The sequence below is a fragment of the Kwoniella dejecticola genome, chromosome 2 (assembly GCF_000512565.2).
Source record: "Kwoniella dejecticola CBS 10117 chromosome 2, complete sequence".
In the NCBI taxonomy this organism is placed as follows: domain Eukaryota; kingdom Fungi; phylum Basidiomycota; class Tremellomycetes; order Tremellales; family Cryptococcaceae; genus Kwoniella; species Kwoniella dejecticola.
Genome location: NC_089302.1, coordinates 1,424,561 through 1,445,981, shown reverse-complemented (window position 1 = coordinate 1,445,981; position 21,421 = coordinate 1,424,561). Strand labels below are relative to the sequence as shown.

Sequence of the window (21,421 nt, the reverse complement as noted above, 5' to 3'; positions counted from 1 at the left end):
TATATGTCTACTGCAAAATCTCCATCTACGCGCCCGCAGCATTCCATATACCGACCTCCCCGTCCTCTCCTCCAGCAACTAAAACCTCTCCATCCCAGTCGAGCGCCAATAACCTCTCTCCAAGCACTTTCCCATTCTTAGTCACCTTTCTTTCCTTTCTATTCGCGTTGGAGACTGAGAATAACGAGTTCTTGGGCGACCTTATATCCCATATCTGGACGGTTCCGGCGTACGTAGCGGATGCCAAGGTGAAACTTGATGTTGGGTGGGTCTTGATTGATGGGATTGGAGAGGTGGTTTGAAGGGTCAATGAGATCATGGATGTTGCTATATCACCCAATATCAAAAGCCAGGCATGTCAGCTTGCTGTCGTCGCATAAACACTACATTTCAGATAAAAGACCCGGCTAAGAGCAGCTTTCGACTCACCCTGCCTTGTGTCCCACAGACAGATTGTTCGGTCCATATTTCCTGTGGCTAAGGTACCGTTGGCTGCGAATTGGTCGATACATAAGCCGGATTTATCGAATGGTCCTTGCTATTGACGGGTAATCAGAGCATATCAGGTCGGATCATACAACTCAATCAGCTTTTCGGTTTCTCCAGTATTTTACATCTTGATGGCGAGATGCTATACCATGGTCAAGCCATGATTAGGGTACTCACCCTGACTACCGAATTGATACCCGAATTCAGATCCCAACCTCTGACCGACCCATCCCATCCAGCTGACCATATCTTTCCTTGATCCGCTTTGTCCCAGACCGCACCTCCGATCCGTCCTGTATGTCCCTTGAAAGTTATATCAGGGACCCTTCTCCAACCTCCTTCCCCGGTCGAATCATTATCCAGTAGACCCTCTATCGGTTCTCGTGGATTCTCTTTCTCCATCTTCCGCCTCTTCTTATTTCCTTGTCCAGGCAAATAATTCAGGGGTTCCGCAGCCACCTGATGCTCGTCCGGCTCGGTCGAAGGTAAGGCGTATAGATTCAGTAGACCGTCCCATGATCCGGAAACGATTTCTTTCCCGCTTTCCGAAGCGATGACCGTCGATACTGGCTGTGTGTGACCATGCAGTGTGTAGAGCTCTCTTGGAGGGGAAGATTGGGCGGTGTCGGGGGATAAGGACGGTATGGTGTATACGTGAGTTAGTCGGTCGACACCCCCTGCAGCTAAGAGGATGTCATTGTTCTGCGAAGGGGGAGATACCCATGTACATGATGTGGCTCCGAGCGATGTAGGTAGAGAAAGGGTGTATAGAGCTGAGGAAGTTGATGCGGAGGATAAGGGGAGGATCTGTAAGTGTGACAGGTATGATGAGAGGAGGATGTACCTTCGAAAGAAAAAAAAAAAAAACAATATATGATATCAATTAGCTCATAAGCAGGGCTAGATGCTCTAATACGGTCCAATAGACACAATTCTACTACTCACCCTTTTCTACTAAGACTTAAGCCACTGACCCAATCCTCGACCTCTACTCGGCCTACTTCCTGAGGGGGTAATGTACTTCTGACATATTCAATATCTATCGTAGTCTCCTCGTCGTTTCCCCTGTTCTTCTTACTCCAACTTTCCAAACTACCTCGAAGCACTTCCCCATTAATCAGAAATTCAAACGGGACTGGTTTCTTGCCATTATCCGAGTTGTTCTGGAGGACCTTGTTGATCAGTTCAGAAAGCTGGAATCGACGCCACGAAGCGGGTATGAGGTATGTTGATTGAGGGATAGCATCGTTCGTGGATCGAGTGAATAGGTTGATAGGTAGTTGAACGGTAGACCCAGTGGCATTGGCAGCGGCTGAGGTACTCCCGACCCCAGCTGAACTCATGTTGATATCTGCCATGTTTGCTGACTTTGTTTTGCTGGGATATGACCTGTTGATGATTGACGAGAAGAGCTGTTGATCGTTGTCAATATGTGCTGAGATCCGTCCACCTATGATTTTTGCAGAAATTTCAAGCTGTTCGAGAAATATACCACGTGGTTGTGTTGTATACCGACTTTTCCGCTGGAGATGTATGGATGCTGGTCTACCGTGAGAAAGCTGACTCGATGGACTCCGCGCCTGGCTTCACCGTCGGGCTGTGTCAGTTATCGATGAAACGAGCAAAGGAGACAGATGCGTCGACGAGAAAAGAGAGTACAAGACAACTCCCTTTCACTCCGCGAGCCGACAGTGCAAGGTCATCCGACTCATCGCAGAGAGCGACGTAAAAAGCCTCAAAACTTGAAGTAGAGGGATCGAATATGTTTGGGATATAGCAAAAAGACCTGCTAGGGCATACATCAGCCAAATCAACAATAAATAGAATAAAATGCCAGAGACATATGGCGACTCGAGCGCAAGCAAACGCAGCAGACGGAGTAGGCTGGACAGATTTCTGAATAGAGTGCCATACTACTGTGAGTCACATAGCATCTGTTCTCAAAGTGATCGCAGAGCTGATACGTCCATCTAGTCAGCTATGTAATCCTCGTCTCTACGTGGCTCTTGTTCACGCTCTTCATCACGATTGGCGAAGTACTGCTCAAGAGGAGAGAGATTGGTAGATTCCTTGAACAGTAAGTGGTGCAACTGAGTCAGCGCTATGCGAACGCAGCTTACCTTATTCATATCAGGGTGATCATATACAACTCCCTTTTGCTCTTGACGCTCATTTCACTAGCGACTACCGCGAATAGATCTCCTGGAAAACCTGATCAGACACTTGCGCCTCCCCTGCGATCATCACGTATCCAGCTGGGTGCCAGCAACCCTAGACAGACTATCTTTGATCAATCACAAGAAAGCAACAATAACGACGCAGACGATGATGACGATAACGTCCCCTTACGATACCTGAAAAACGATCGATGGGTCAACAGCCGAATCGGCAAAGATCGACCATCGCCATTACCGTTACCTTCCCACAGACCCACGCTACCTCTTTCTGCTCAGCCTTCTCCGAGTGCGAGCGACGATAGCGAATCGGACTACTCGCCATTCCCGCTGAGCGCCAAAGGTCCTTTCGTACCCGCTTCAGCCTTAGATGCAGGGGAAGAAGAAGGGGATGTATTGGAAGAAACGCGACTCCTTCAAAGCAGCGAGAGACAGGCCGATGGTGTCGAGCACGAATCAAGCTCGTCCCTACACGATGTGAGTGGTACGCACGGACGATCAGGAAGAGCGGGCAGAAGCTTGATGGCGAAAAGCAATAATGGGGAGTCGCGCTGGTGTAAAAAATGTCGGGGGTGGAAACCTGATAGATGCCATCATTGTAGGCATTGTGAACAATGTATATTGAGAAGTGAGTCAGAACAACGTCGTCAAACAATGATCAACTCCTACACGAGTCTCGAAACATTCGTTTATATAAAAAGCTGACACCCGTGGGTTTGTATAGTGGACCACCATTGCCCATGGGTAGGAAATTGTGTGGGATACCATAACTGTGAGTCGACTTTGACTTCTTCAATCCTTACATAAACACATATTACATTCTCTAATAACCTTGCCAAAATGCAGACAAGCCATTCTTCCTGTTCATCAACTACGCGCTACTTCTGGCACTCTACGCAACTTTCCAAGCGGGCTACGAGTCGTATCGCTTCTTTCAAGATCCCTCTGGCGCCATGCCCTATCGACCCGTTCAACTGGAAGCGAATAGCACATCAGTGGACACTGCTGCTATTGCAGCCGATGACCTCTGGACTGTACGTCATGATCCAATTCGCTCTTTGATGAAACTTACTGAACTTGATCATATCGCAGGATGGGCTCGGTATATCTCCCGCTATATTTATGATGCTCACTGTGATGGGCGGCTTCATGGGCCTTGCAGTAGGGAGTCTAGTTGTATTTCATTGGTATCTAGCTTTGTGAGTCAGAGGCATCGATCTTCTCATTGCCTATTTGCAATGTCAGCACCATAGCACATCCTGACCTTTGTCTTCGCAGGTCCAATCAGACGACTCTGGAGAACATCACACATGCCTACCCCGCTGCCTTGCTGGATGAGGTTCCTCAAAATACACAAGCTCAATGGAAAGCCGACCATCTACTCACTCGCGACGAACGACGGAGATTGAAACACCAGGCGAGGGAGATCAACGTATATGATCTTGGTTGGCGCAAGAATCTCAAGAATCTCTTCTTTGGCGAAGGAAGAGGTGTAACCGTCATCGGAATTATTGGGGCTTTCTGGCCTGCGGGAAGACCTCACAGGTGAGCTTGCCTCGTCATGCATTATATATCCTTCATCATTGCTGATCGGAAGCCGGTGTTCGGTGTGGCGTAGACACGATAGACGAGCTGGACATTTCTTCGATTACAATCCTGAGCATTTTGACAAATTGCGAGAATTGACTCTAGAATTGAGATATGGGATTGTTCCCGAACATCGAGCACAGGAGCGGAAAAGCTTTGAGGAGACGGGCCCGGAAAATGGCTCACTGGATGGATCTGAGGAGGATGAGTATGAGCTGGACCAGATGGAAGAGAAAGGATTGACCCGTGATGCTAACGGACAATCCCAACGCAAGGTGAAATGGTTCGAAGTGTAGTGTCACTGTATTTTAGGCCTTTGTATCGATACCTCATGCTTCGTGTCATAGTTGTACATAGCATATACCTGCAAATTCACTGAGCCGTGCCATGATACGTATGAACGATTTATTCATAATGATGGAAAGGCAAAATTCGCCACGTTAGTCCATCGTTTTGCCCAAATGACCAAAAAGCAAAAAATTAAAAGTCATGCAGCGCGCATTGATTTGGACATTTCTGTCCTTCACTGAGTACAACATCTTGTCGTTGTAATTTTACGCAGAGCTCATATCAAAACTGTCCTCGACTTGATGCATATATGACGAAACTCAAGCCCTCCCTCGCTCGCTCAACACGACCATGACGAGTTTTCCTGTCTCCTCGTCGCGAGATTCAGTCTCTCGCGGTACCTCGCCCGCTTCTGCTTCTGCATCCGGATCAATCTCGACCTCGACCGCTCGACCGCGAAACGATGGTCCGCCTAGACTCAACAAGGAGTTCGCAAGTTACCGTAACATATTCGAGGAGATAGAGGCGCACGAGAAGAATGATCTCTCTTGGCGATTATCTCGTGGAACAGCACGACAATCTCGTCATACTCAAGCTCGTGAAGGTGGAGATGGAGTGCAGGAGGCTCTAGTTGACGAAATTGACGTTGACGTTGATGTTGAGGATGACATCGTTACTGAAGGGAACAACGAGCGAGATAGCGCGCAATTGCGTAGGAAGCCCAAAAGAGTAGATGGGTTGAGCTTCACCCCTTCCTATCAAAGCGAAATGCACAACCACAGCAACGATGCCGGCGTTTCGACGAATCAAACGACCTTGAAGAGGAAACGTAGGAAAATCGAAAAGTCCAGATCCGATATCGACAGAGAATCAATGCGATGGCCCATCTCTCTTACAGAGCTGGATAATTACAGTTCTGAGATTGACGATTTAGAGGAAAGCATTAAGATTTTTATAGGTTCTTACATACGGCATAATCAACTACAACATCCTTACTCTCGCTCCAGCTCGAATCCAGCTTCAGCCTCAACTTCAGCCTCGAACGCAGACGCAGACGCAGATCCGAATACCAGCGAAGTGATGGTAGATGAGACCTTTGATTTCGGAGAGATGGATATTGAACAAAACATACCCAGAAACTTGGTCAGAAACTGTACGGAAATGGTTAGAACGGTGTTGGTGAACCTGGCGATTTTGAGACCGTCTGATATTGGTAGGAAGAGGAAAGAGATGGGGCCGATCGATTGGGTCGGAGTACTGGGATCTGCGAGTATGCAGAAGGATCTCACACCGTGAGTTCGGTCCATCTGGGATCTCATTGTTGTTCGCATCCTTGCTTCCATCACTCGTTTTCCGCTGCTACGCATGCATTTCTCACAACGATCCCCGGATCTCCCTCCTCTCTTCTTCCATCCGTTCATTGTCAAACCATCGTCGTACAGCAGAGCATAATTCATAACCTTACTCCTGACGATTCACGTGGCCATCATCCCATCACGAGTTTCCCCTCTGCTTCTCATTCAGCATCGTACTGGTGCAATCAACGGTGTATCTGGCACGAGCTGACTCGGCTGTCATTCGTGATCAATAGCTTAGTCAGGCGGGCAGACAGCAGGTTAAGGGCGATGTACAAAGCGGATGATGCAGATTGTGAGTCTCCTTTGCTGCGCATCTGACCGAGGATGAAGAAGTCAAGTGACGATGGAATTGTTTGACTAAAATTGGTCGCATCTTATTGTTCTCAGTGTTCACTCATCGTCTCAACATCCTTCATCCAACACCAGCCGCCTCTTCAAAGTCGATCTCGACTTCCACCCCGCAGCAGAAAGAATCCTCAATTCTTGAGGATTTGTACGATACGGTCTTACCCAAGAAAGACGCTATCACTCGTCCTCATCAGTCCAAAGCGGGTAAGTCGGTCAAGTAACCCAGATGATCAACTGTAGGTGACAATGCTGATCAGTTGCGGTGGACTGTAGAATTGGAAAAACGGGCAGAGAAGAAACGTCAAAGAGAAGAATCACGCCGGCGAGTATCTGGTTCATCGCAAATTACAACCGACACCCATGGATCTCACAGATCGGCAGCGCCTAAACGGAAACGTTAATGACTCTGACAATGGGAATGACAAGGATGATACAATGACATGGACGAAATGATACGACACAGCATGACACAATTCAGCTCCACTCGACAAATTGCGTCGAACGACTCTGTCTGACAGACCAATTAATCAAACGAAAACGAACGACACGACATGCCCTGACACGACATGATGCGATCGCATCAATGCCTACCACTGTACGACTATCCGTGATATGTACATTGCAGTACAGTACGAAGACGAAGAATAATAAGTCCGAAGACGAAGGGATGTTCACGAGGGTATCTGATGATGTATATACTATGCTACAATGCTATTGCGTGATCCCGTGATTGCGTTCGATGCTTGATGCCTAATACTCTATACCACAAAGTCTGGGTCATATACGCTACAAGCGGTTATGCTGACTATGGGCCGAAGTGATATATGTGTGGTGGTCTTGATCTGACCGCACGCAGCATTATAACTCCTCAAAGTACCTGCCTTCCCCTTCGAATCTGATGACCTCCTTCCACACCTCATAGCCTATCGATCTCTTATTCTTCCTCGCAGAATATCGGAGAGCTGCATTTCTGATTGTATCCAAGGGCAACTTCCTGAAGATCCCCTTATTATCCTTTATGTCTTGACCCTGCGCTGAATCCGCCCTTCCATCCACATCAATCACCATGACGTCGTCACTCGCAACTTGACCTTGATCCGGCATCTCATTCTCTTTGCCTGCTCGCCCGTCTCCATCCTCATCGACCGACCTCTTTCGTTTCACTCCTCCCTCTGCCCCTAGCTCTCTTTTCTCCTTCTTTTTCGCCAACCTAAGTGCATCCTTCCGCCTTTCTTCGAAATAATCAGCAGACACCCCCAATCTCGGTCTTCCCAAGCCCATCTTCCCATTCCTCGCTGGACCCCTCTTGCGTACGGTCAATTGCTTATAATCCCTCTCGGTGGAAGAAGGAATGATCAGTTGACCGGCTTTATCTCTCTCCCAACTATCTTCATCGTCTTCCTCGGGGACAGTAGAAGGGAAGATACTGCCTGAGAAGGTACCTGTGGATTCGTATGATATCGCTTCGCCGCATTTGGGCCAGAACGGTATTTCTTCGTCATTTCGATTAGGTAAAATCAGATCCATCATTTCCGAAGTTCCATTCGAGCTTGAGCTCGAGCTTGAGCTTGATTTTGAGTGGGAAATGGAATTGGGGATGTGATTTTGAGTCCTCGTTGTTAGCCCTGAAAATGAGGAAGAAGAAGACGAGGGAGATCTACCGAGGGACACCGCTTCGTCCTCTTTCTCCTGGAGAATATGCCGAGGTAATGCGGATGCCGGGACGGGCGGGAACCGTAGTGGGAGCGGGAGAAGACTGAGTGGATCAGGCGACGGTGAGGGTTGTCTAGTTGTTGAAGAAGACGACTGATTCCTGGAGTCAGTGCCATTTTGGCTTTGACTCTCATTCTGATTCTGATTTTGAGCTTGATCTTGGTCACCGTTTTTGCTTCGGGATGATACATCCGATTTCAGTTGTGTTGCTGACTTTGGTCTTGCTGTAGGTGCGGGTAAGATCGGAGGGGTTGAGAGCATATACGGCGGTATGATCAGATTTGTATCGATAGGAGGGGGTTTAGGTCTCGTAGGAGACAGTCTACTTTTGCAAGTCGGTCGTAAGGTCGCTTCGAGCCATGGTTTGGGATGTTCTTTTGCATCATGCTGTATAACAACATTCCGTGTACTCAGCAACGCAGAGTCATCCGTATACCCATTCGTTTTCGTTTTCGTGGTCGTATAGCCGTTGTAGGGTACCGATCTATAGATTTTCTCATCACATCCCTTGAAGAAACACTTCAATTCCCCCCGAAGATGATCATGATAAATATGATGCTTTAGATCTTGCAAGGTCTGAGCGGTATATCGACATGATCCCCATCGACATTGGCGCCCAAGCTATCGGATCAAACAAATCAATCTTGATGTGCCCTCGGCGCTGTCAGACATGACATGCATGCATGTTCGACACAACTCACCTTGATACTTTGGAATTCTTCCTGATGTTCGTGTTCGTTATCGTGATGCTTGGGGAAAGACCGCTCTAGATGCATGTCCACATGCTGGAGAACGCATTCAACATTAGCTTGTATGCTTGTGTTTCGATGCATCGACGCATGTATGCGAGAGTGTAGATCCTTGCGAAGCTTCGCATGTATCGAGCATCCCTTCATGCATTCTCGTGCATGCATGCTTGCATGTCTTTCGCCTTCCTCTTGCAAAGTCAATCGCGTCAAAGCACAGGTGAACAACTAACCTTGAGTAGATTCTCATAGCTTGCCAATCGCGCATGACAAGTGTCGGTCTTGCCCTTATGTCGGTATCGACAGCTGTAACTTCGAAGGCACTTCCGACTCCGCTCAACAGATTCCCTTGACTCCTGTGTCACTTCTTGAGACGCTTCATCATCCCCACTTGACAGGGTGGAGGGCAAGGTGTCCAATTTCTTGCTGGGTGTTGAGTCCAGTGGGGTCTTATTTTCAAGTATGGAAACATTTGACCCTGAAGTCGGATTTCGAGAAGAGGGACCGGGAATCGCGTTGTACGAGACGTAGTTCCTTCCGCCGGTGATCGCTCGAGCGATTTTGGGAGTTCCGAGACCGTTATAAGGCCTATAAGAGGAAGTTGAGATGATAGGTGGGGTAATGAAGAACTTTTGGCCGTCCTCCGGAGGCAACATAGTGTCTTGGGATGTCCCGGGAAGACCGGGCAGTGGGAAGTTTGAGCGTGACGTAGAGCGGATGAGATGAAGAAGGGGATTAGGTAAGACCAGGTGAGAGGAAGTCGGAAGATCCGAGCGAGAGCGATGCTGCGAGATGGAACGCGAATGAGAACGAGAACCCGAAACAAGAAGCAAGAAAGAAAAGGAAGGCATCAAAGCTCAATCAACGCTGTATACCCTCCTCGCATGGTCCTCACCGCACTACTTGCGCAGGTACATCAGAATTGCCAAATTGGGTAAGATCAGATCAGGCAAGGGGAGAACAATGCTTAGAATAGGTACCTGAATGATCAAGTGGGCAATGACTAGAATGAAGACTGGGACATCAAGATGCATACAACCTATTTCCATTGGGCTTTATACAACATTTGCATTTGGTGAAACAAATTTGTCGAGCCTCAACCCGAGTGATCTGCGATGGACGCTTAGAATACGGGCGCATCTTTCAGGAATACTCTCCCTTCTTCAGCCAAGACCCACTTCGCAACTGCGTTGGCGGTAGACACGACGGCCGACTTGGAAAGTTGCGGCGAGACCGTCAAGTACAGCTCGAATGGTTTGGTCAGCTGCCCAAATCCGACATCTCGTCAGCGCGCTTCCAATGTCAATCTCGATCTCAATCACACTACCAATCTCAGTGTAAAACATCCGCGTAAGTGGAGACGGACTTACCCAAGCTAGACAAGCTTCGTGCTCTGTGCGCATGTATACCAATTTATACGTCTGATTTTGCCCTGATCGAGCATGAACTACATCGTGCAGTTTCTGATACATCGTGATCAGACTGGACATCCGATCAGAACGCAACATAAGGGTCAGCTGTCTCGCTGACTTCGAAGGAGTAACAACAACCTACCGCTTGCGATCGACGCTTTTCTCGGTGTATGGTGCTTCCCATTCAGGTTGAGTAAGCTGGATATATTGTCGGGATTTATAAATGAAATGGCGCAGACCAGGGCATCCTACAGCAGCTGCAATGACATCGTCACATCGACCGATCAGCTCATTTGGCAAAGTGGTAGAGAACGAGTAGACAATGTTCAAAGTAAGGGTGTACGCGCACTCACAGACCGTGTAGGGGTGTAAAGGTATCGACTCTGAGATTTTGCTCAAGGTCTTATCAACCTCCAATTTCTGCAAGACGATGGATTTCCAGTTTCTGAGATCCTCGAATGCCTCTCTGTCCGCACTGACGAATACCAATCCTACATCCTCGGTCATATAGCTGATATATGCATGAACGAAGCCTGCCGGATTGAATTTCGGGAAACAGATAGGTAGCCATGTTTCGGACGATCGTAGCGTTGCTGATGAAGCAAGCGTATTCAGGAGAAGATGAAGGTCTGTCCAGTGATACGGGTCAGTGATGAGCTAGCAATACTTACAATAAGAGATGAAAACAGCTTACCTGATGGATGGACGGCGTGTTTCCTTGGTCGCAGGAGGGTGACGATCCGGCCATTCGCTATGAGCAGTACGTATAGTAAATCCTTGAATTTGCTAGGCGGCATCAACGCTGCACCAGCTACATCCCTCGTGGCTGGATTCATCCTGAGAGGCTGCAAGGTAGCTGTGAGATAGCTGAAGTCGAACTGCGAGTGGTCGATCAAGTTGTTCAAGAACGTTTCGGTGCCTATACGGAAGATGAACGAGAGGCCTCAGTCCAGCTGTAATCAGTCTGATGCGCCCGATCACTTACCCTCTAGTAGTCTCGAAAGATCGAAATTGCTCCGACGCTGAAACACCCTCGAGAGCTGAGTTGACGAGACGACTGAGAGTATATGCAAATGTATGTATTCTAAGTGCGATCGGAGCTAAATCCAATCAGATCAGTATCAGCGATTACTTGACGTCAAGGAGCTTCGGAAGAGAGAAGGAGGGCAAACTCACCACATGTTCCGGTTCGCCCCAATCGCTTACTGCGAAGAGGTATAACGGAGGTTTGAGAACGAAGCCGATACGGGATTTGCCCTTGATGATGCACCTGTATGCAAATGTATGAACGGTTAATTCCACCTGGTTACGCCTGCAGAATGAATGGCCTAAGCTGGATGTCATACACGTACCGTATCTTGTCGTCTTCTTCTTGAAATATCGAGATGAGGGTAGAAGCGATAGCCATGAGATTCGTGATATTATCCTCGGATGTGTCATCGTGTCTATCAGAATCGCATGAAAACCCTCAGTGATGAGCGACCTAGGGTACGTTGTAGACTTATGCTATTGCTGCAGAATCTCGATAGGACTCACGAGCTGAAGACGGGCTTTCCTGCATTCGTTAATACATAATACCGTCTGGGCGCATATCGTGTCGTGTCCGATATACCAGCCGAAACGGTCTCTGATGTCTGGGGGTCGTCCTTGGTATCTGTCGTATACACGTATTGTCAGCTTAGGTCGATCAACTGCATTTCCATCTCTTCCCCTTTCTAAGATGAACGATTGTGATACGCTAGACAAGTAGCGAGTCTAACTTACCTTTTAGATCCAGTCTTGACATGGATCCCTCTATATCTCCCTCTACACTATGCCCAGCCATATCCGCCCGCCCCAGTTCTTTCAGTCCTGTCTTTATATCATCTACGTCCGTCAATCCACTAATTCCACCTTCCACACTCTGGTTGTTATCATCCGCATCTACATCGGTTGCTCTTTCTTTGCCTTTACTGCTACCGCTTTGAGGGGTTCTACTATTTTCTCCACTCCTACTCCTACTCCCGCTTGTGTTTCCGACAGCATGGCTCCGTCTTTCGATCGGATCGTCCTCTTGAAACGCAGAACCCCTACTCAGCCCCGAAGTGGGAGTATCAATGCCCGACGGTGTATGACTCTGACTATGAGTATGCACGCCGTCAAAAAGCGAGACTGAATGAATCGAAGAAGCCGTAGACGCTGATGACTTCTTACGCAAAGTCAGAGTTTTCGGGAAAGTATCGGAATTGACATTCCCGTTTACATGGAGCAGTCCATTTCCATTTGCGTTTGCGTTGAGGGGTCGTCTGGATTTGGTGGGTGTTGAAGGCAATGACAAATGATGAGGAGATATAGCTCTCACGGTGGGATTCGAATGAGATCTCTTACGTACATCCCCCGCCGAGGATGGATGAGAAGGAGGTTGGGGAGGTGATAAGTGCGCGTCGACTGAGGTGATTGATAATTTCGAGGTGGTCCTTGAGGGCGTAGGTGGAAATGAAGGAAAGCCACTACCTGTGCCAGCACCACTACCACTGCTGTTGCTATCTCCAGGTTGAGTGTAGGCCGACGGTACGGGGAATGGGGAAGAAGATTGAGGAGGAGACGAAGGTGAAGATGAAGTCGTAGTCGAAGAGGGAGACATGGCTTCACGGCGTCTCTAAGGCCAACAGATACTCACGCCCGGCGACGACGAATCTTGACGATGGGCCTGAGGCGGCGGACAAGCTGATTGCCTAGGTGGGGAAGACTAGAAGGAAATACGAGTTTTGAGCACACCGCGGAACGCGTTGTCCTCGCCATTCGGCGCAATGCGAAACGAACCATCAAAGTGGAGGCAGCATTTTCCTCTCATCTCCCCTTCAGAGCAACAGTTGCTTGGACATGATGACTATGCAACCACCAAACAGTGTGCTTGCAAGGAGACGATGCTATATTATTATGCATGCACATATTCGTGCTCTTATTGTACTTATGCTTGTCTATGCTATTTCTCCAACTCATCACCCATGCCTACGCTTTGACCCCTTGTCCTCCCAAGAACCTCTTCAGATCAGCCAAGAGCTCCAATTGCTCCGAAGCTGTCAGAGAAGTCACTACCGTCTGCATGATAGATCCAACAGTGACGTATTGGATCTAAGGCGGTGTACTTCAGCTTGAGCGTCTTTTCGCGAAAGAAAACCTAAAGCTGACTCACTCTGATCAAGGAGCTGTAGTATACGTAAGAGAACAGTCCCATCATGAACCTGTACACCGAAATTGTTAGCTCCACTTATCACGAGAACCTTTTGGGGAGCGAGCAAGCAAGCGGGACATTGACTTACTGGCAATCCATTCGGTCGGTCATACCTCCGTGACCTGGAATAGAATGTCCGAAATCCTTGATGTTGAAAGCCCGCTTGAATCCAGAAGCGAAAAATCCTCCGAAGGGAGCGACAAGAGATGCAAAGGTAGCCATCACCAATACATGGATCTGGAAGGGAGCATATGGAATAGCGGGTGGGGCATGTCCGAGCTACAGTAAAATACGCCACGTAAGCTCATGTTCCACCAGACTGACAAAGAGTGGTACGAAGCTTACAATTGTAGACAGGATTTGCCTGGCTGGACCGGTGAATTCGAAGTCTCTCCACACGAAGACGGGATTAGGCCTGCATGTGATTTGAGATAAGACGTTGGTACCGAGATCTCGGGCGGGACAAATCATGTATGGGAATCTCATGAAGAAAGTTCCCCACTACGCAGGGTCAAGATCAGCGACAGATGGCTTGAATGAAAGAAGCAGCCGACTTACCGCCAGACCGAAAAGCAAAGTACAGATGAAAGCTCCAACAAAACCTTCGACAGTCTTCTTGGGAGAAAGCTTGATGAGCGGTGTTCGACCGAACAATTTACCTAGAGGTGAACAATCAGACTGACACCTCCCCAGAACCCGAATGAGCTTCGAACCCACCGCATACATAGGCCATCACGTCGTTGCAGATGACGAGTGAGGCTGGCACGAAGAACCACACCAAGCCTTCGAGGATGTTGTTGACAATGAAGTGGCTACAAATTTACGTTCAGCTGCTGCTTGTTTTCGACATACAAATGGATGCACTGACCTTGAAACGACAATGAGCAATAGAGAGATGTGTACCCAGCAGAAAAGAGCGAACTGCTGACGGAGATACTGTCTCTGCAAGTTGGCCACGAAGCCGACAAAGCCTGATCAGATGGAAGATCAGTAAGCGGCCCGTGATCGAGCACCGCAAAAGAGCCACTTGCCAACAACGTAAAGCATGAAACTGATGAACCTGTGGTTTCTAGCGAATGGAATGAAGTAGGCATCGACGAAAACGATGTGCTTGAAGTAGTAGATGATTGATTCGCCGTAGAGGAAGTAGTTGCAGACGACGAAGAAGTACCTAAAGGGTAGGTTGCCTCTCAGCTGGTGCCACGGATGTTTTCAGAACACCAACCGGTGCTAGACTCACCAGTTGAGGGTTTTACTCCATTTGTCTCCCTTTTCTCCGTTGGCCACGTCAACCTTGTTTGCGCCATCTGTGTCGAATTAATCGTCAATGAGTTGTCGTTCTACCATGCCAGGGACCGGAGGCAAAAAAGCAACTCACGATCTCGGAGGTCGAATAAAGCGGTGACTTCCTTGTACACCAAAGTCTGACAAAGCATGACCAATAAAATCATGTATGGATGACCCATACAAAGCAGTCCTAGACATGAATGCTATAAGCTTACACCCCTGCAAAGGCTGAAGACGTGGTAAAAGCTTACCGATAAAACCTCCAATCATGATGAAAGTCCAAGTAGTCCTCTCAATCACATTCCTATCTTTCTTCACAACCGGGAGTTGGGGTAACAAATTCTTCTTGGGTGTTGAGATAGTTTTTTCACCTTCTTTACCTTCCCCAGGTGCGAGACCATCTTCGAATTTCACACCTAATTTGGACGGACTGGTAGGGGTAGGCGTGTTGCCCGGTCCGGAAGGCTCGAAATCTTGAGGCTGTTTCCTCTTCCTGTTCGACGGTAGAACGTTGGCAGTGGGTTGAGGAAGAGTCTCAGGCAAGTCGGGGTGGAATTTCTGGGTAGGAGGGATCTTAGAGGAGGCGTTAGACGATTTCTCACTCGGAGTCGACACTGATTTAGGGGCTTCTTCCTCTTTCTTCTCCTCTGCTTTTGATGGGGCGCTTTCAGAATGTCCATTGACCTGCGGTTCGATCAAATCCTCCTGCGGGACTGATGATGCCGCAGCTACAGGCTCTTCTGCTGCCTTAGTGCTAGTACCTCCATTGTGTTGAGTCGCAGGTATAGGCAAGCTCTCGCTGGCAGCCACGACCGTCTCTTTGGCAGTTTCGACAGCGGAATTGGCGGTCTCAGCTGATTTAGAAGCTAGTCTGGCTAATCGTTTTCTTGCTGATTTGGACAACGGGGCAGAGTTTTCTGTAGAGGCAGCTGTTTCGGGGGCAGTGGACCTACGGGTTTGAATTCGTCAGCTGGTGCTTCGTGTTCACCTACAGGGACATTGGAGAGAGACAACTCACGTTGGTACCTCCTCGACCTCTTCTTCCTCCTCTTCTTCGTGCTCGTTATCGTCCCCTAGCACATCGAACATCGACTTGCTGATAAGGGGAGCTTGCGGACCTCTTCTAGACATCTTGTCTACGTTTGAATTGGTCGGTGTGGATAGCGAATGCCTCGTTCGGATATGAGGTGTGTTGTTGAGATGGAAGTTAGACGGAAGTGACTAGAATTCCGGAATGGGAATTAGACGGTGACGTTTGGATTCTTTCTCTCCTCGCTAACTTTTTGATGGGTGATGATGCATTGACCCACTTGACACGTGTACACTTGAACCAGAAAGACGGAATCAAATTTATCGGACAGCCCTACAAAAAGTGGGGGTGTCGGTATTGCCACGTCTTGTTCAATGTCTTTTACGTTGAGCCAAACTTCTGCCGGTCGTGTTTTGTGTTGATTATGATTTTTTCACCATCGTCTTCTTCTTCTTTTTTTCTCCTTCATCAAGTAGCAAGAAAGGTGAGTCTTACCTCTCCTTCTACTTTATAGTCCTTCACAACTCTCCTCCACGATTCTGGCCCCTGTCGAGCGCATACTTCTCTTTCCGGATGACCATAACAATCCAACTCCTAAAGACCTGTTCGATTTCCTTCTTCACCCTTGAACCTCTCGTTAGGTTCATTGGTGGGCTGGATACCCCTCGTCAGGTCGTGCGCCGGGTAGGACCGGATAGCCAGAGGACTTCATTACACATGACCTGATATTTCAACCTCCCGCTCCATTGTCGGTCTCCTTTGGTTGGAGAAGATTGCTGATTCAGTTGAACGATAGACCACATGAATATGGCCTGATACACGACGGCGAACCATACTGACGCTGTCCATATGGTCAATACGCTCCAATCCTCTTCAATGATGTCCTTACTAGTGAGTGTGATTTGTTCCCACCTCCGGCCCACTGTGCCTCTTTCCGCCCGACCGGAAAATAACCCCACAAAGAACGCGATGAAGATAAAACTTCTTACCATACTTTACCTCATTCGCCGACGATCCGTCGTGATTGGCGAGACAATTTCAGCCTTGACTGAGCGTTCCCTCTTCTCCCTTCTCTCTCTTCCAATCTCTTTGGAATATAGAAGACGAAAGTGGAATGCCTTGCTGACGAAAATTCCACCTGTCAGACTTGCCTGTGCTGATCGGCTCCCTTACTGTGAGTGTCTACCCTCTTCCTCTTTCACTTCAAGAAGCCTCTTCTTTCACACCATCATGATGATAATTCCGATGGGCGGACAGACTGCCTGATCCCATTCACTTCGGTGATAAACGTCTCGGTGTACAAAAGTAGGCGGGGTGAAGGAACAGTTGATATTCATCGATATCTGATCATTCTCCTCATCACGCCGCTCACTCGTGTCTTGTATATTTGTCAGGGCTCAATGCTGACCTGCGTGAATGATAGGACGTGCTCAATCTTTTCTCTGAACATCGAGCACCTTAGTGGCTTTAGTCGTATAATTTCGTTTTGTTCCGTCGTAGTGCACAGATTTGTATCATTTCCACATGCATGTACATCGTTGTCCTGTCTCTCGTTATCTCTGTTCGCTTCTTTACACGCATCAAGAGTCATGACCAGAAGTACATTTGCATATTCTGTCCTCTGCTTGAGCTTGAAGTGCTCTTTCAGGTGCCCCGCGAAATTCCACCAAAAAACGACTCGCGAAAATGTGTTGTTCAATTCTTTTCGTGTCGTATATATTGTTGGACTGTTCAACTACATTGCCAAGTAACCAAACTTCCTGCAATTATCCATCTAGGTCTCCGGGCCAGACACCAGCAGAGGGGTCACAATGTCCACAAGTGTGTTGTTCGACCAGTCGCAGGGCGTGCGCCGTGCTGTAGATAATCAAGATTTCATGGCTGTCATCTTGGTTGGATATGGCGAGAAGTGAGTCGTCACCCTCACTCCTTGCTGCGTCATGCCATGTAGAGAGTCATCACGCATTAGCATTGTAATCTCTCCCATGTAGCAGTAGCGAGCCCCAGATTTTATGCTGACGTTCTCCCACTTGTAGCCTATACCCTTTCAATCAGGGTACGAATGTAGTCTCAAAAGCTCTCTTACCTATCGGGAACGTCCCAATCATAAATTCGGTGGTAGATTGGGTATTCGCTGCTGGATTGAGGGGTAAGTGTTCCCCTTCAATAATTCTCTTTGACCATGTCCGAAAATTCTTTGCCATATCAGGAGAATATAACAGTTACCAGAAGCTGAAGGTGCGAATTTTTCCATACAGATGTCCTCATAATTGTACCACCCTCATTCTATAATGCGGTAGCTGAACATGTGACGGAGCATTATTCCATGGCTACCCACCCGCGAGCTAGGATAGATATCAAGCGCACATCGGAAGGAGAGAAAGACGATGATGACGAGTCGAGTGAGGCGAATAGTAAAGCCGGAGGGAGGGATGGTACTGCCAGATTATTGAGGCGGTTCAAGAACTGGATCAGGGTGAGTTTGAGCCTAACTTGGGCCCAACGATCATCACTTGAACCCGTCCATGTATCAATGCTAAACCGTACTGACGCTGAGGACTCTTTGTATGGATGGATCAGACCGACTTTGTTCTTCTTCCTTGCGATCTCTCTCCGCCGTCCTCACTACCCCTCACCTCGATATTGGATAAACACCGCTCGTCGCCCGATGCAGTACTTACTTCTGTCTTCTATGAACCCCCTGAAAGTGTGAAAGATGGTACGTTGCGCTCCAGTAACATGTTCCTTGCCTCTTCCGAGCTAAAATGGCATATCTCCCTAGGGGAAGAGAAGGTACTTGTGGCTGTTGACAAGAAGTCAGACGAGCTGCTGCTTATACAACCGCTCGAGAGTCTGGGCGATGACCTGGAATTGAGGATGGCTTTGATAAATTCGTGAGTCACCCTTTATCTTTGCATCAAGAGGACACTCCCGTTGGAGCGCTCTGAGACTGATGAGCTAATTCTGTAACACTTGTGCCGCATGCATGTAGACACCCGACTCTATCACTCACCACCCGTCTATCCGACGCTCATATCTATGTGCTACGTCGTACTGTCCTTGACTTGCTGAGCACGCGACGGACGAAAGACCTGGACAGTATGCGGGAACAAGTGATACCTTGGCTCAACAAGGGAGGATGGCAGAAAGGCCTAGGCAGGCGATGGGCACCGAGTGAGTGACACTTTTAACTTTTCGAAATCGATGCCTTGCTGATTGATCTCTTCATTGAATAGTCCTCAACCCTCCGAGAAAAGATCCCTTCGCAGCTGCATTAGCCAGATCGACCACTACAAACCCATCTTCTTCTCCCTATTCCACCCTTTCACCCGGGTCCTCTCCGTCCTCAGAACACGCGGCCCTGCCACCTACTACTCCCGCTTCTTCAGGCTCTCGGTCCGGTTCGCAAGACGATTCAATGCTGAATAGCATGATCATCGACCCAGAGGAAGACGTCAAAGCCTCCACGCGGAAAGACGTCGTCGGATGGAAATGCAAAGTGATCATCTGCGCACCAACCACACCAGCTACCCCAGCCACAGCCCAAGCGTCAAATTCAGCGTCAGGCCAGAATCAAGGTAAAGGACAAAAAGGTAAAGCGGTCGTACCCGAGGTCGAACCGGATTACTTGATCCGAGCGAACAGTTTAGCGGGATACTGGGAACTCAACAGGCGATTCCTCAAAAGTCTAAGTTTGAATGGAATGAACGGGACGAGCAAGATGGTTATGCCGAAACAGAATCAGGCTTCAGTAGAAGATGCTACAGGATCGACACCTGCCATCTCGCCGCAGTCGCAGATATCGCCTGATAGTTTGATAGGAGAGGGCACGAGGGTGGCGGAACGAGCGTCGATCAAGAAGTGTATAATTGGGAGACATTGTAATATTGGGAAAGGAGCGAAATTGACGGGATGTGTTTTGTGGGACTTTGTAACCGTTGAAGAGAAGTAGGTTGTTTGATCCCTTGCTCTCTCCCTTCCCCGTCTTCACGCGTCTCATGATCGTTTCGTCAACTTGTGATGATTCTCTTGAGGAGGATTCGCTTATGTTTTTTTATATCTTGAGTAGTGCCCGCATAGAAAACACAATCATCTGTTCGAACGGGAGAATAGGCGAGAAGAGCCAGACCAAAGACTGCGAATTTGGTACTGGCTTCGAAGCTAAGCCGGGGGGTGAGTCAATCGGACAGTCAGATCAATTCCCGATAATTTGGGGAGCAGACGCTGATTTACTCGTTGTATAGCTATATTGAAAGGGGAGAAACTCGTTGCCGGACAAGAAGCATAAGGCCTGGGATCAGATCCGGCCTAAATATTCAATGTAGAGCTACATATACACATGGCATGCGATAGTGGTGGTCATATTGCGTATCTCTTTTGGATGCACACCGATGTTACACACATGCTTCATGGTAATCATACAAGAAAGACACACGCAGCCTCAGGCAAAACGGTCATTTATTTATTTTGTAGAATTTCGCGTCGCGTACAACGTTCGAGGTTATTACCGAACATGACAAGCTGACGAGAAGGTGAAGGGTAAACAAGCAAACATCCATATACCCATATCATTCACTTCTTCATAGTACTTTTCGGTTGCTTTGCATATACCATATACCATATAACATATAATTCAGAATGAGAGTCACTTATACCCTGCGTCACCTATCTTGATACCCCGCCCCCACTCCCGCTTTCACTCGCAAGGTACAGAAGCGCCATGCCAACCGATACTCTATCATTACTTCGAAACCTCCTTCTCAGACTCGGTATCCCTATCGACCCACCTTCCATCTCCTCAATTCCGCCTAGCTTATTACTCCTAATCCTAGAAACTACGCTGGAGGAGAAAATACCTATACCGCCCGAATATAGGGCATGCGAAACCCCAGCCGACGAGATAGGGCTCGTCAAGTGTCTTCTGGGGATCCTGGCAGATGACCTATTGGGAGTTGATTTGAGTTTGGTAGATCCCCTCCAAGTTGTGCGAGGAAGTGAGAGGGAGTTGGAGGTGGTGATTATGGGGTTGGTAGTAGTGGCCAAGAATTGTGGGATTCGGATCACTTCTACCGATAAAGCCAATGCGTTCGCGAGTTCGAAGAAACATAGGAGGGCAGATGATGGTGATTATGCCAGAATCAACGGGAGAAGGCAATCATGGGACGAAAAGGAAAATACATATACGCTGGAGGATCAACATCAAGATAGGTCAAATGGATCTCTTTCATTGCCTCCGCCTTTGAAACCAGATAGATCGTTTTCTTCGCCAAGCACAAACCAAGATGTTTTCATATATTCGGATCCACCCTACAGCGCACCAGATATCCTCTTTGATGTTCACGAAGATCATGTACTCAGGCCTCTACATATATCTCAAAACGGGATCGCAGATAGAGATACCGCTATCAATATGGGTAGAGAACAAGATGAATTCGATCCATTTCTCTTGCCTTTCCATGCCAAGATCGAGCAAAATTCCAATGTTATCGATGGCAGAGGACCGGAAGATCATGAGCATCATGAGAATGGCTTCACCGATGCTCGTCCGCGCTGGACGACGCACTCTCAACCCCTCAAGACCGTCTCTACTTCAACGTCGACCTCGACATCGACATCGACAACAACGTCGAACTCGACGACAGCAAGCGGAAGGACAGTTCTGCAGCTCATGTTAGAAGAATTCGGCTTGCATCCTGGGTGAGCAAAGTGTGCACATTCGAGGAAAAGCAGCTTTGCGGATTGATGAGCTTGTATCATCGAAGAAAGCGTGAGTTG

The 21,421-nt window shown here is 48.2% G+C and overlaps 8 protein-coding genes across 8 annotated transcripts; 4 read left to right on the top strand and 4 right to left on the bottom strand.

Moving 5' to 3' along the window:
- Window positions 1-25: 25 nt before the first annotated feature.
- Window positions 26-1,847, bottom strand: I303_101981 (ribosome biogenesis protein YTM1; the record flags this gene model as incomplete). Its single annotated transcript, XM_018405235.1, has 4 exons — window positions 26-327; window positions 430-538; window positions 667-1,333; window positions 1,435-1,847. The coding sequence occupies 4 exons, from the start codon at window positions 1,845-1,847 to the stop codon at window positions 26-28; spliced, it is 1,491 nt and encodes a 496-aa protein (XP_018265516.1).
- A 472-nt stretch (window positions 1,848-2,319) lies between these two features.
- On the top strand, window positions 2,320-4,546 carry I303_101980 (uncharacterized protein; the record flags this gene model as incomplete). The annotated part of the gene is made up of 8 exons (XM_065968452.1): window positions 2,320-2,407; window positions 2,464-2,566; window positions 2,624-3,291; window positions 3,388-3,435; window positions 3,510-3,697; window positions 3,756-3,862; window positions 3,942-4,208; window positions 4,282-4,546. 8 exons carry the CDS (start codon window positions 2,320-2,322, stop codon window positions 4,544-4,546), a joined length of 1,734 nt encoding a protein of 577 aa, XP_065824524.1.
- Window positions 4,547-4,889: 343 nt separating this feature from the next.
- I303_101979 (uncharacterized protein) lies at window positions 4,890-6,645 on the top strand (the record flags this gene model as incomplete). Its single annotated transcript, XM_018405237.2, has 4 exons — window positions 4,890-5,830; window positions 6,130-6,188; window positions 6,284-6,448; window positions 6,518-6,645. 4 exons carry the CDS (start codon window positions 4,890-4,892, stop codon window positions 6,643-6,645), a joined length of 1,293 nt encoding a protein of 430 aa, XP_018265518.2.
- A 457-nt stretch (window positions 6,646-7,102) lies between these two features.
- Window positions 7,103-9,359, bottom strand: I303_101978 (uncharacterized protein; the record flags this gene model as incomplete). Its single annotated transcript, XM_018405238.1, has 3 exons — window positions 7,103-8,578; window positions 8,659-8,742; window positions 8,937-9,359. 3 exons carry the CDS (start codon window positions 9,357-9,359, stop codon window positions 7,103-7,105), a joined length of 1,983 nt encoding a protein of 660 aa, XP_018265519.1.
- Window positions 9,360-9,826: 467 nt separating this feature from the next.
- Window positions 9,827-12,738, bottom strand: I303_101977 (uncharacterized protein; the record flags this gene model as incomplete). Its single annotated transcript, XM_018405239.1, has 10 exons — window positions 9,827-9,967; window positions 10,074-10,185; window positions 10,258-10,372; window positions 10,469-10,744; window positions 10,810-11,034; window positions 11,101-11,215; window positions 11,292-11,385; window positions 11,468-11,560; window positions 11,652-11,769; window positions 11,880-12,738. 10 exons carry the CDS (start codon window positions 12,736-12,738, stop codon window positions 9,827-9,829), a joined length of 2,148 nt encoding a protein of 715 aa, XP_018265520.1.
- Window positions 12,739-13,106: 368 nt separating this feature from the next.
- On the bottom strand, window positions 13,107-15,747 carry I303_101976 (uncharacterized protein; the record flags this gene model as incomplete). The annotated part of the gene is made up of 12 exons (XM_065968451.1): window positions 13,107-13,229; window positions 13,291-13,339; window positions 13,418-13,608; window positions 13,675-13,830; window positions 13,888-13,988; window positions 14,047-14,141; window positions 14,198-14,300; window positions 14,361-14,500; window positions 14,570-14,636; window positions 14,708-14,806; window positions 14,868-15,565; window positions 15,635-15,747. 12 exons carry the CDS (start codon window positions 15,745-15,747, stop codon window positions 13,107-13,109), a joined length of 1,935 nt encoding a protein of 644 aa, XP_065824523.1.
- Window positions 15,748-17,457: 1,710 nt separating this feature from the next.
- Window positions 17,458-19,934, top strand: I303_101975 (uncharacterized protein; the record flags this gene model as incomplete). Its single annotated transcript, XM_018405241.1, has 9 exons — window positions 17,458-17,555; window positions 17,683-17,795; window positions 17,905-18,122; window positions 18,227-18,365; window positions 18,429-18,540; window positions 18,639-18,820; window positions 18,883-19,594; window positions 19,716-19,819; window positions 19,891-19,934. The coding sequence occupies 9 exons, from the start codon at window positions 17,458-17,460 to the stop codon at window positions 19,932-19,934; spliced, it is 1,722 nt and encodes a 573-aa protein (XP_018265522.1).
- Window positions 19,935-20,366: 432 nt separating this feature from the next.
- I303_101974 (uncharacterized protein) lies at window positions 20,367-21,347 on the top strand (the record flags this gene model as incomplete). Its single annotated transcript, XM_018405242.1, has 1 exon — window positions 20,367-21,347. The coding sequence occupies one exon, from the start codon at window positions 20,367-20,369 to the stop codon at window positions 21,345-21,347; it is 981 nt and encodes a 326-aa protein (XP_018265523.1).
- Between the last annotated feature and the right edge of the window lie 74 nt (window positions 21,348-21,421).